Source organism: Eleutherodactylus coqui, chromosome 10 (genome assembly GCF_035609145.1).
Source record: "Eleutherodactylus coqui strain aEleCoq1 chromosome 10, aEleCoq1.hap1, whole genome shotgun sequence".
Taxonomy (NCBI): domain Eukaryota; kingdom Metazoa; phylum Chordata; class Amphibia; order Anura; family Eleutherodactylidae; genus Eleutherodactylus; species Eleutherodactylus coqui.
In genome coordinates this window covers 57551584-57563429 of record NC_089846.1, presented here as the reverse complement: position 1 = coordinate 57563429, position 11846 = coordinate 57551584, and the positions used below count along the sequence as shown (strand labels likewise).

At 45.6% G+C, this 11846-nt stretch overlaps 1 protein-coding gene across 1 annotated transcript; it reads left to right on the top strand.

Moving 5' to 3' along the window:
- The first annotated feature begins 212 nt into the window (after positions 1 to 212).
- NELFE (negative elongation factor complex member E) lies at positions 213 to 11505 on the top strand. Its single transcript, XM_066581069.1, has 11 exons — positions 213 to 293; positions 2329 to 2426; positions 3101 to 3170; positions 3742 to 3887; positions 5326 to 5400; positions 5492 to 5529; positions 5674 to 5882; positions 6277 to 6421; positions 6503 to 6557; positions 8529 to 8631; positions 10805 to 11505. Exons 2-11 carry the CDS (start codon positions 2352 to 2354, stop codon positions 10912 to 10914), a joined length of 1026 nt encoding a protein of 341 aa, XP_066437166.1. The 5' UTR covers positions 213 to 293; positions 2329 to 2351; the 3' UTR covers positions 10915 to 11505.
- Positions 11506 to 11846: the final 341 nt, after the last annotated feature.

The following is an 11846-nucleotide window of genomic DNA, read 5'->3' as shown; positions in this document are numbered from 1 at the left end:
ACAGGCGCTAAACTACATTGCAACGAATAACGATACATACGGCGCCCCGTACATTTCCAGCCAATCACAGCCACGCGCTCCTGCCTGTTGATTGGTCAAAAGGATTGTAGTGTGGCGGAAGCGATTTTAGTCACGTGATCAGCGAAGACAAGTTGGGGCGGAAGTGTGTGATCCGCATACCGCCGTGATTGGTTGTTAGACGTCGCTGGTTGGCAAACGTGACGTGTTGGTTGGCACTCGCCGGAAAATTGACGGTGACGTTTAAAAAGTGCGACTGACATTTAACAACAGAGGTAAATACTTTATATGTTGTCTTTCGCGCTCGTTCCAACCGACTGCGGCCGCTGTAGTATATACTGTGGGTGTGCTATGGAGCCGGTGGGGCCGAGTCATTATAAAGGCGTCTTCATACATAACATTGTTTCTACTTGAAGTAGCTTTCCGGTTTTATTGTTAATAAACTGCATCGTTGCAAAAGGAGAAGTTGCACAGCTTTCTCATGTTGTTTGTGTATTGCGTCCTCTGCTTGCTGTCAACAAATGAAAACCTCTTTCTTAGGTCTATATTCACATTGGTGTTGTTTATTTGGCTGTCCTCAGACTGTTCCATCAGAAATGCAGGATCCGACACTTCAAGGGGTATTCCGGGTACTTCATGTTTCTTCACGTTTTCACCCAACCACTGAATAGGTGAAACTAATGGATGGGTGGGGGTCCAACTGCTGGGACTGCCACTGATCCTGAGAACGGGGAACCTGTTTCCTCTGCCCTCGCTGCGTCCCCCACAGTGAAGAGGAGATTGAACGGAGCGGCGGTCACTTTCAGTAACACTGCCGGAGATGGCTGAGAACAAATAACAATGGAGTCGTTCACATTTCCGTATTTTGTGCACAAATTTCAGTCATCCCAAAAAATTATAGAACCAGTTCTATTTTTCTGCGTACCGAAGTCCCCATAGAAGTCAATGGGGTGCACAAATGCGCACGCATTATGAAAGGAGACGTGTGAAATACTAATTCCACTGGAAAAGAACACATCTGGAACTAATTAGCCATTTCAATCGGTGTTTCTTTGTCGCACACTAATGAACAAGCCTGCAGGCAGAAAAAGTGCAGAAAAATACGCCGATACGAGTGCAGAAATGTTCAGTAATGCAATTGTGCTTATGCTTAAGTGAAGCCGGCCCACTGACATGAACGCTGTCCAGCAGACCCCATTCACTGTAGTTGGGTCCATCTTGCTGTCCGGCATTTTACCCAACACAATAGCGTAGCGAGCTGCGCTATTTTGTCGTGATGTTGCCCCCCGGTGCTGTGACAGAGCCTCCAACACAGACATGAACAGTCTTACATCCAGATGTTGAAAACCTGATACTCTAATATAGAGACAGGGCTTCTTCAGCATGGCGCTGAGTCACTGTAACAAACCTGCCGCTGTGTCAGATGGATAAGATCTAGATCGGATTTCAGCCTATAGAGGTAAATATAATGTTTCCATTTGCTGGCAGCTAGCAGAGGTCTTGAAAATGGTGAGAAAGTAACAGCGTTTTCCCCATTATTAAAAGTGACCTCATGATGCAAAGACCCTCCATCCCTTGTTGATCAGTAGCGATCTGACATCTGTGATCGCTGCCGATCTTCAGAATGCAGTGCTACAACTCCTTCCAGGTTTTTTCCTGTACAGCAAGCTACTCGTCCACCGACTGCCCAGAGAGCTTGGATTAAAGGGGTTGTATACGATCTAAAGTTATCCCCTATAAATAGGATAGAGGATAATTTTATGATCGGGGGGGGGGGGGGGGAGCTGCCACCAATCCCAAGAACAGAGGTCCCAACGATCCCCACATGAATGGAGCGGAGGTGACAAATGTGCACTGCTGCTCCATTGATTTCAAAGACCACATTGCACATTGTGGCGTAGGAGCTCTCGGCAGTCTCTGGGAAGAATGGAGCAGCAGCGCATGACCTCCACTCCATTCATGCAGCGTCTGTCAGAACCTCCGTTTTGGGGATTCCTTTGGATCCCAGCGGTTGGACCCCCACTGATTATAATGTTATCGCCTATCTTGTGGATATTCTTAGATAGGAGATAATGTAAGATTTTGTTACAACCCTCTTAAGCTGTATTGCAGTGAGAAAGTTTTTAAAAAGTTGAAGAGGCTTTTGTTCCTCCTTGGTTGGAGTCGCAGATGTTGGACCTCCACCTGTGTTAATGTTATAGCAATACGATGTGTGTGAGGAGAACACCCATGTAATTATGTAACAAGTTACAGTGTTTTCTTTGCACCTATCTATATATAACCCTCTGCCCCCTTTTACTTCCTCTTCAGGTGTCTCGCTCACCCTAGGCATCATGGTTGCATTGCCACCCGTCCTGACAGAAGAAGAGGAAGCTCTGCAGAGGAAATTTGCCAAGCTGAAAAAGAAGGTTTGTTAAAGGGGGATTTCCCACTGAAGACATGTATGTCCTATCCACCGGATAGGTGATAAGTATATGATCGCCGGGGTCCAACCACCATAACCCCCACTGATCCCCATGTGAATAAGGCAGCAGTGTGCATGTGTGATCATTGCTTTACTTCCTTCTATTGGACTGAGGATACTTGATGCCTTCGGCTATCCAAGGAGTTACATGTGGCCATCCTGGTTTTATGACTTCATAGTCTGACTAATCTGCCCATTAATTGATTGCCATCAGTGTTATTGACAGCACCAAGGACATTAGCACTTAATCTGTGGTCGATTTAACGAGTTCTTCCCATCTTCTGTAATGTCATATTGCTAGGATATGTCATCACTTTATTATTGGTGGGGTTAGATCTTTGGGATTTACTTTTGTAAAATGGGAATACCCTTTGCAGATGCTAATTGGCTGAGCTCTGTGATTGGCTGCAGCAGCCTGTGACATCCTGTTCACAGGCTGCTGCAAACTGTAAACATTACATTAGAGGAGAGACCCGGAGTGGCAGCACTGGACACAACAGGGAGCCGGGAAAGATGAGTAATCGCTGGTTTGTTCTTTTTAGACACAGCGAACTTGTTGAGATATTTGAATAAGTCGGACAACCCCTTTAATTCTTTTTGTTGCCTTTCTCGTACCAGAAAAAAGCCTTGCTGGCTCTGAAGAAGCAGACTTCCACCAATCAGACAAGCCAGGCTGGCATTAAGAGATGTGAGTCAATATCCTATATTTACTGTTAGAATATAATTGATTGTACAATATAAAAAAGAGCCTGTTTTTTTATCCCTTCAGAAACAGCGCCACCCTTCATAAGTGGTCGTGCCTGGTACTTCAGCATTCAATTTAATGAGGTTGAACTACAATACCAGGCACAGTTCATAGCTAAGAGAGCCGCTGTTACCATTTTTTCCGTTTCTTCAACTCTAATGGTCATTTTACATGGGCAGATAATCTGCAGGTGCTAACGACCACTGACTGGCAATGAGCATGTCGGTCAGCGCTCTGTGTGCACGGGCAGATATCTGCTTTATGGGAACTTCCAATCATTAACATGATCGTTCGTCCCCTTGTAGCTCTCATTGATTTGCTGCACATCCTCCCTGTTACACGGTCACATGTGCAGCAAACCGTTTTATGCTCACGTAAATGACACAATCGGCCGCTGATCGAGCATTTGCTTGTTCGTCAGCTGATCGTTTCTGCTTTTACACGACCGAATGATTGGTCCGTGTGAAAGGACCTTAAAGAACATGTATATAATTTTATATGTCTCTTCTTTCAGCTTTATCAGACCAACCAGCAGTAGACACCGCCACAGCGACAGAGCAAGCCAAGATGCTGGTGAAGACCGGCGCCATAAGTGCTATTAAATCCGGGACCAAAAACAGTGGATTCAAACGCTCTCGGATGCTAGAGGGCAAACTCAAGGTGACACCTATATCTTAAATCCTACCCCAACGCCAAGTTTTTTTTTTTACGGTTGGCTGGTCTATATGGGGCTCTGACAGTTTGTAACTCATTGGCACCCATATATCCTAAATGTACAATGCCTTAACCTGGGTTGTGAACCCGTGTATAACCTGGGCTTAAATCCTCCGCTCATGTTGCCAAGCAGATCCAGGTTTGGACCAATTAGTGAATTCTTCTGGACCCAGTGATCAGATGACAGGTCATCTGACTGGTGTTTCAGACAATCCCTTTAAGTACTGTGCAATAAAAAGACCTGCAACTCTGCAATGTTGAAAAAGGTGAGGGATTGAAGCACGAAAATCATTACAGCCTGTTGTCTGCGAATAGAAACACTTCAGTCTGGAGGATGAGACACCTGTCTAAGGCTTCTTTCAAACGAGCATCAAAATCGCTCTGAAGGTGGCCGCGCAAAAAAATTGCAAGTATTGCTGCAGAAAATCGTGTGAATGGACGATTTGCTGCAAACAAGTCCCGAGCTGCAGCAGCGTTTTATCATCCTTCACGCGGCTGGGTGCGAAGTTTTGCCCAAAAAATGCGCTGCTGCTCTGAATTCCCTTGGTTGGCAGAAATCCTCCTAATGATTAAAATCGAGGCACCTGTCCTCTTTTCCCCGGTGTTGCCCGCTGCTAAACTCCCTCCCCCTCCCTTTTTTGCAGCTCCCGTTGGAGTCTATGGAGGCTCCAGTGTTTTTCGGTCAAAAGATAGGGCAAGACCTGTATTTTTCCACGGCAGACAATTTCAATAGCTGCATTCAGTCACTGATGTCCTATCTTTTTAGGCACAATTTGTTTGCGCGGCTAAAAATCGTTCATCTGAATGATTCCATGGAAAACCATTGGCTCTAATAGTCTCAATTTTTTACTGTTACTTACCCGCACAAAATCGTTTGTGTGCATAAGGCCTAAATGACAGTGCGCACACCTCTTACAGTGTGAAGGCTTCTACCCACTAGCGTTTGTTTTTTTGCAACGCTTCTATATCGCTGTGTTTTTTTTCAATGGGACTTTCTAATGCTTAAATTGCATCGCACAAAAAACGTTTGTGCTGCTGCGATTTTTGTGCAATTTGATTTTAACATTAGAAAGTCCCATTGAAAAAAACGCAGTAATACTGCAGCATTAAAAACAACGCTAGTGGGTAAAAGCCCTAATAGTGCACAACTGTTAGATATGATCAGGGTTTTTAGCCTTTGGATGTAAGTGAGAGTAGTCCTATTCACTGACAGCAATCAGAAATCTTGAAAATGGTGAGGAATTGAAACCCAAAATATATTAGGAATCTGCAAAAGTTTTCATTGTATGCTGCTTAAAATGCATTTACTTGAAGTGGAGCGCCCCCTTGACTACAATGAGCCTCCATTTGTTTGAGCTGCATTGACCCTTATTCTTGTCTTCAGGACCCTGATAAGGGCCCAGCACCCACTTTCCAGCCTTTCCAGCGAAGCGTCTCTGTGGACGAGGAACCGGCTGAGGTAAACTCTTTGGGAAATTCTTTTCTTTGCTGTAGAAACTGTCAAATCCAAGACACCTGCTCCTAGCACTTCTTCACTTATCTCTCTCCAGATCTCAAGGCGCAATCAAAGGAAGTCTCTCTATGAGAGGTGAGTCTCCATATTATTGAATCCTAAAATGGTAGAATTGGAAGGGGCCTCCAGGGTCATCAGGTGGATTCACTAAATCCTCCCATACCTTGTCTCCTCTGACCTTCCTGTCCTGCATTGACTGGTTTATTTTTCCCTTTTCAGTTTTGTCAGCTCCAGTGACCGTATGCGAGACCCTGAGAGAGAAACGGAGGACCGAGAGAGTGACAGAGAAGGCCGTCGCACAGCAGATCGGGAGCCTTATGAACGAGATCGGGGAAGAGAAAGAGACCGCGACCGGGAGAGAGATAGGGACAGAGACCGAAGTGATAGAGATCGAGAGCGGGAACGAGACAGAGAAGGCTTCCACAGGAGTATGTATTTGTAGGCCCTGACCTCAGGAGCTAACAATCTGAATTTCCCTAGCACAACACAGACCAAGGCCAATGTGAGATTAGAAATACATGAAGTACACAGGGCCACACGTTCCCACTGACTAGTGTCGAGGATGGCAGCTCCATTCAGTTGAATTGCGCTAAGCTGTAATACCAGACACAGCCAGTGTAGAAGAGTATTAGGCCATCTTTACCTAATCTCCTAAAACCATGTCAGCTTATGGTTCTTGAGTGTGGGAGAAAACTGAACCTCCTAGAGGAGCATGGGTGGAGGATATATAAACTCCATGTGGACGTTGCTAACCACTGCGCTGCCTGTATGTCATGTAATTTAACTTGTATGTATCAGATGAATTGTTCTTGGTACACGCAGGGTCCGATTCTTTCCCAGAACGCCGTGCACCCAGGAAAGGAAACACGGTGTATGTTCACGGGGTTGGCATGAAGAAGCAGATGCTAACAGATGCATTCTCCAAGTTTGGGAAGATCATAGACATTGCGACTGATCCTCCACGAAAGTAAGAGCACATTGAGACGTTTCTTCATAGGGCTGGGAAGATTGAGTAGGAGTAATTTTACCCCATATTTTGTCTTTACAGCTGCGCTTTTGTCACATTTGAGAAAATGGAAACGGCAGACCAGGCGATCCAGGAGGTGAGATTAGGCTGGCATTTAGGAGCATGTGTGTACTGACCTGGTGTGCACTAGAGAAAAAGCCAATTCAGCTCGTACAGAGCTAGAAATCTCCTGCATAGACAGACTTGGGCTGAGCTCACAAGGGGGAATCTTTACCGCGTATAACGCAGGCTCTGTGAAGCCCGTGTGATACGCGGTAACTTGCAGGCAATCCATTACATTGCCTTACACAGTTTCTATCACTTTTGCGTGCTGGAATTGCGTAATATGCGAGCGTAAAAAAGAATGCAGCTTGTTCTATTTTGCCGCCTATATACGCGAGATAGAGCCCATTGTTCTGTATGGGTGTGTATATACGTGCACCTATACGCAATTGCATTGCACATAGGTGGCGTGTGTGTGCGCCGTTGCTTTGTGACACTGCTGAAAATATACACAATAAAAAACAGGTGAATGGTGCATGACAGCGTGCGTAACTACGCTGTTATGCGCAGTACAATTTGAGCACCATACGCAGCAGTATGCAGGGTCACAGTCGGCCCACAGCTGTAAAAACGCTGCGGGATACCCGCAGCGTTTTACGATTATGCCCCTGTGAGCCTGGCCTTAAAAGGGATTGTCCAAATTTAAAACTTTTTCTCTAAAAATGAGTCTCCCATGGCCGTAACATAACAAAGAGCCGATCCTCTCCTCTCCCTGCAATTCCCATGCCAGAGTTTCTGGGTCTCCTTGGTGACATAATGTGTACAGGGTGCAGTCAGCCTGTGCCGTCCTGTAAACCGGTAGCTGCAGCCAATCACAAGGCTCCGTCATGATTGCTGAGCTGTCATTAGTTGCAGCGGAAAGTTTACAAGACATCACAGGCTGACCGCACCCTATGAAAAAGACATCAACCTGGAGCTGCCAGCCGGGGAACCTGCGGAAAGTGGTGAGAGGCAAGTATGGCTTCTTGTTGTTTTGTGGCTATGGGGGACCCGGTTTTAGAGAAAAACTTTATCTCAGACAACTCCTTTAAAGTTTCTGGGCATCTTTGCATTGGAAGAAAAGGATTTCTACATATCTTAAAGGTTACCTTGACTTAAAGTTTCACAACGTTTCAGGATGCAATCTCCTTTCCTTCATTCTTTCCCAAATCCTGGTGTGCAGTTTACAATCTACTCCTAGTTTCAGACTTTTCTCATGTGTGCATGTCCATCCCAGTAATAGATGCTGGATGTCAGGTCTGTGTGTCTAGGATACTGCTGCCCTCAGTAGCTCTCATCTGTCAGCATAGCTTCATTACTGTACTGCTTTCCCCTTCTATAGCTCATGACGGATCTCTTCTCTCTTGCCCTGATGCCTAGGAGTGTGCGACTCCCCCATCCCCGCAGAGTTTTCTGTTGTGTGTTGCTGTCTCTCTCTACAGCCTGTGTGATTCTTCCCCTCCAAGAATTGCCTTGAGCATGTTGTCTTTCCTGCCTACAGCCTGTTTGTTCTGCCCTCCCTGATAATTTGGATGCTTTCTTCCTCTCCATGCTTTGATCTGCTGTGTATAACCTCCTCCCCCTTCCTGCTGCTATCTCTTATACTGCGAGAAGGGAGGACAAGAGCAAAGAGACGCAGCTAGGGGTATTACTATTTAGGTCAGGAGCAGCAGGACACCCAGCTGTGTGGAGGAGTAATGCAGACTCTAAAGTAGCTAATGGTAGAACAGTTTTAATTATGACTATTTAAAAAGTTACTTAATTTTGTATTTAAGAAGCAAATGAACAATAGAAAATTTCACTGCAAAGGTGTCCATAGTGATAAAATTCTAGGGACTTACTGCATACATCTTATATATTGAACTGAATAATAATACCGTGTGCAATGAGATCCTGAGCTCCCCCTAGTGGTGACTGCAGACAGTTAGAATTTGTGTCAGTGCAGGGGAAGAAACAGTTGTGTGCTGTGAACGAAAGGCTCCGGGTTATAGTGAGGCTCTGATCTCTCCTCCCCATGTTTCTGCAGCTTAATAACGCCATGATAGAGGATGTCTCTGTGAAGGTCAGCATAGCCCGAAAGCAGCCCATGCTGGATGCAGCCATAGAGAAGTCGGTGTGGGGTCAGTTGGGTGAGTATTTGGTGGCCACTCACTCTCTTGTTGTGGAAAACCAATTGGATACAGTTTTGGATCGCAAAAACTTTCTTTAGGGCTTATTTGCACAGGTGTATTTTCAGTCCCTGTGTATCTGCCAGCGCACAGATTCAATTAAAGTTGATGGGACTACTCGCGGGATTTTTTTTCTTTTCTTTTTTTTTTTTTTATATATGGACAGATGGCCCATATAAAAAAGAATCGCAGCGCGTGCCCCATTCATCAGTGAGAGGACAAAAAACAACGAGTGCACATGGATGTCATGTTTTTTACTCCCTATTGTTAAGCAATTGTAGAAAAAAAAGTTAGGGCCTTTTTAATTTTTTTTTTTTTTAAATGTTTGCCTGTGTTTAAAAAAAAAAAAAAAAAAAAAGATGACAAATGGGCATAACAACATACACAAGCATCACATGGGGATGTCGCATGCACATGCACACATACACATGCATTGACATTGATACATTTTTCATGGACCAAAAATTCGACATTATGTGAATAAATCCTCAAAGATTATGTAAATTGAAACAATCATTCAGTGTAAGGCCCTCTGTCCACCAGCGTGATTTCGCCGGTGGTAAACTGCCGTCTGAAGCTTTCCATAGCTTTGCTATGGAAAGCGCCGGCCCCATGTCCACGAGCGGAAAATCATTGCGATTTTCCGCTCGCGTCCGGCAGTTCACAGTATGCTGCAAATTGCCACGATTCTCTACGGTCAGCCTTTCTATCAGATAAGAAAAAATATGTAAATGTGACTTGCCATTTGAGTCGTGCTACACGTCTGAGCTCCAGCAATGATCCTCTCCACCTTCAGTGGATACACACCTGCAGCTTCACCGTCCAGACCCAAACGGCAATACAAATACAGCATGAATATTCTCTTATTCTTCAGCAGAAGATCATGAAGCCGATGTGTGATAAAAAGGACATGCTTTTCTTTATTTAATCCGTGCCATTGCATGTCCACATTAAAATACAGCCAGAGGACGCGTTTCAGCCCTTAAACAGAGCCTTGATCACCTGTCAGATAGGCTGACCGGCGGAGATTCGTCTGCGGCCCCTGCTCCCGGGCGTTGCGGATCTCCGCCGCGGGATACCGCATTGCCCGTGGACAGGAGGCCTAAACGTTGCCAGCGACTGAACGATAAACGATAAACGATAATTTGTTTGCTTACCATTTATCGTTCAGGTTAGGCAGGCATACAAGTCAAACAATGATCGGCCCGTGTAAGCTGGACGATGGCCTCTTTACTGTGAATAGAGGAGGGCGGCCGCAGCAATCCCCGGCGCGCTCTGCCTCCATTCACTGAACGATTATCGTTCCCGCGTGAAAGCATAAGAGTGTTGATCGCTGGGACGTCTTGTGTAAAAGGACGCTTAGTCTTGTTTATATGTGCAGTTGAATATAATCTACTCTTCCCTGTTATCAGCTTCTCAATAAGACCAAAACACCTATTTAGGTAAGGCTGCCTGTCCACAGGCAGGTTTGAATTGCGTTCTCCGCTGTGATAATCCGGCCGTGGGGAACGCAGTGAAAGCTGTCTGTAGCGTTGCTATGGAGAGCGTTTCCCCCCCCCTGTCCACGAGCAGAGAATCACTGCGATTCTCCGATTGCGGCCGGCAATGCTGCGATTTGCCGCGATTCTCCGCGGTCAGCCTATCTGTCAGATAGGCTGACAGCGGAGATCCATCTGCCAGCTCCTGCTCCAGGGTGACGGTATCCTGCGGCGGATACCGCAACGCCTGTGGACAGGCAGCCTAAGACTGGCCTCTGCAGCTTTTGCATGTTAGATTTACTGCCCCTTTTATGTTATCATGGGTTGGTCCTGCAGATTGTTTTTCTCCCCATAGTAGTTTACAGCTAGTGTACACAGCTTGTATGCAGACCTGTACGTCTCCATGGTTACAGACTATAAACAACTATAAACAAACCCTGTGAGTACTATGATCATAGTGCAGTCAGGGAATGTCTGTATCCTGAGACACACAAGTCTGCATAGCCGCTGTATACATAGACTGGTAGGATCAGTCTTAGGATAGAGTATTTGCAAAGCTGCTTCAATTTTAGTACTAAATAATGGTCATAAAAGTGAACAATCCCTTTTAGCAGAGTATAGAGGTGAATGCAAACCATCATGTCTCCTCTCCGCAGCCTTCGACAACCGTGTCAAGGGATCTCACAAAGACAAGCGATCCCAAGTCATCTATTCAGAAGATTACTTCAATGTAGCTTCATCCACCTCAAACCCCACTACTGGGTAACTGGTGCAGAAGGACACTCATGTGAGGGACGCGACAAGAAAGAGGCTTGAGGCATTGGACGTCTCCTAGAAGTGCGGATTTGTTATGTTAAAGGGCTTTCTTGCCATAGTGTTTTATGATGAACCAATAGAACACGTCATAAGGGGTCGGTTCAGCCGGGACTTCTCATCATCATGAAAAAGGGCGACAACACATATTGGGAACAATATCCTACAACTCTTAGAAGTTCCCCAATTAGTGATTTATGAATTGTCCTATCAACATGTCATCAGAAACTGGTGGAAAAGCCTTGTAAAGTGATTTGTGTTGTAGTTACAGGGGTTGTCCCACTTCCCACTTGTAGTCGTTTTGCTACAGGAAGCAGAGAGCTCCGTACATTGTACAGTGGCCAGGGCTGGTACTGCAGACTAAAACCCATTCACTGCAATAGGACTCATCCTGCAGTACCAACCTGGGCCACTGTGCAATTTATGGAGCTGTCTGCTTCCTCGAGCAAAACCGCTAGAAGGGGGACAACCTTTTTAAGTGAACATCTTTCAGTTTAACTTGTAAATGTGGAATACTGTATAATAAAGTTGTACTACTACACTCTTCTTTATTAGCTGGAGTTTTATAACTGTTCTCTACTCTTTTAAAGGGGTTTTTTCCTGTAAATTCTATTGATGATTTATCTTCAAGATAGGACATTAACCCCTTAACGACCAGCCCATAGTGTTTTTACGTCCTCCCGAAGTGGGCTTTATTCTCTGAGGACGTAAAAACATGCTTCCTGCAGAGAAAATGCCCCTCGGGCTGTGGACGTGACAGCTCCATGCTGTCGGTGTCCGCAGGTAGCTGACAGCATGGAGCTGTCATCCCGGGCTGTTCGGACACCCCCCCCCGGCATTGCGATCGGAGCTATGCAATGGATAGCGCCGATCGCAAAAAAAGTA

Excerpts from the sequence above, each read along its gene's own strand:
- NELFE (XM_066581069.1), top strand. The coding sequence starts at position 2,352 with ATGGTTGCATTGCCACCCGTCCTGACAGAAGAAGAGGAAGCTCTGCAG. Across the intron at positions 5,401-5,491 it reads TGGACGAGGAACCGGCTGAG|ATCTCAAGGCGCAATCAAAG; the intron begins GTAAACTCTTTG and ends ATCTCTCTCCAG. Across the intron at positions 5,530-5,673 it reads AGGAAGTCTCTCTATGAGAG|TTTTGTCAGCTCCAGTGACC; the intron begins GTGAGTCTCCAT and ends TTCCCTTTTCAG.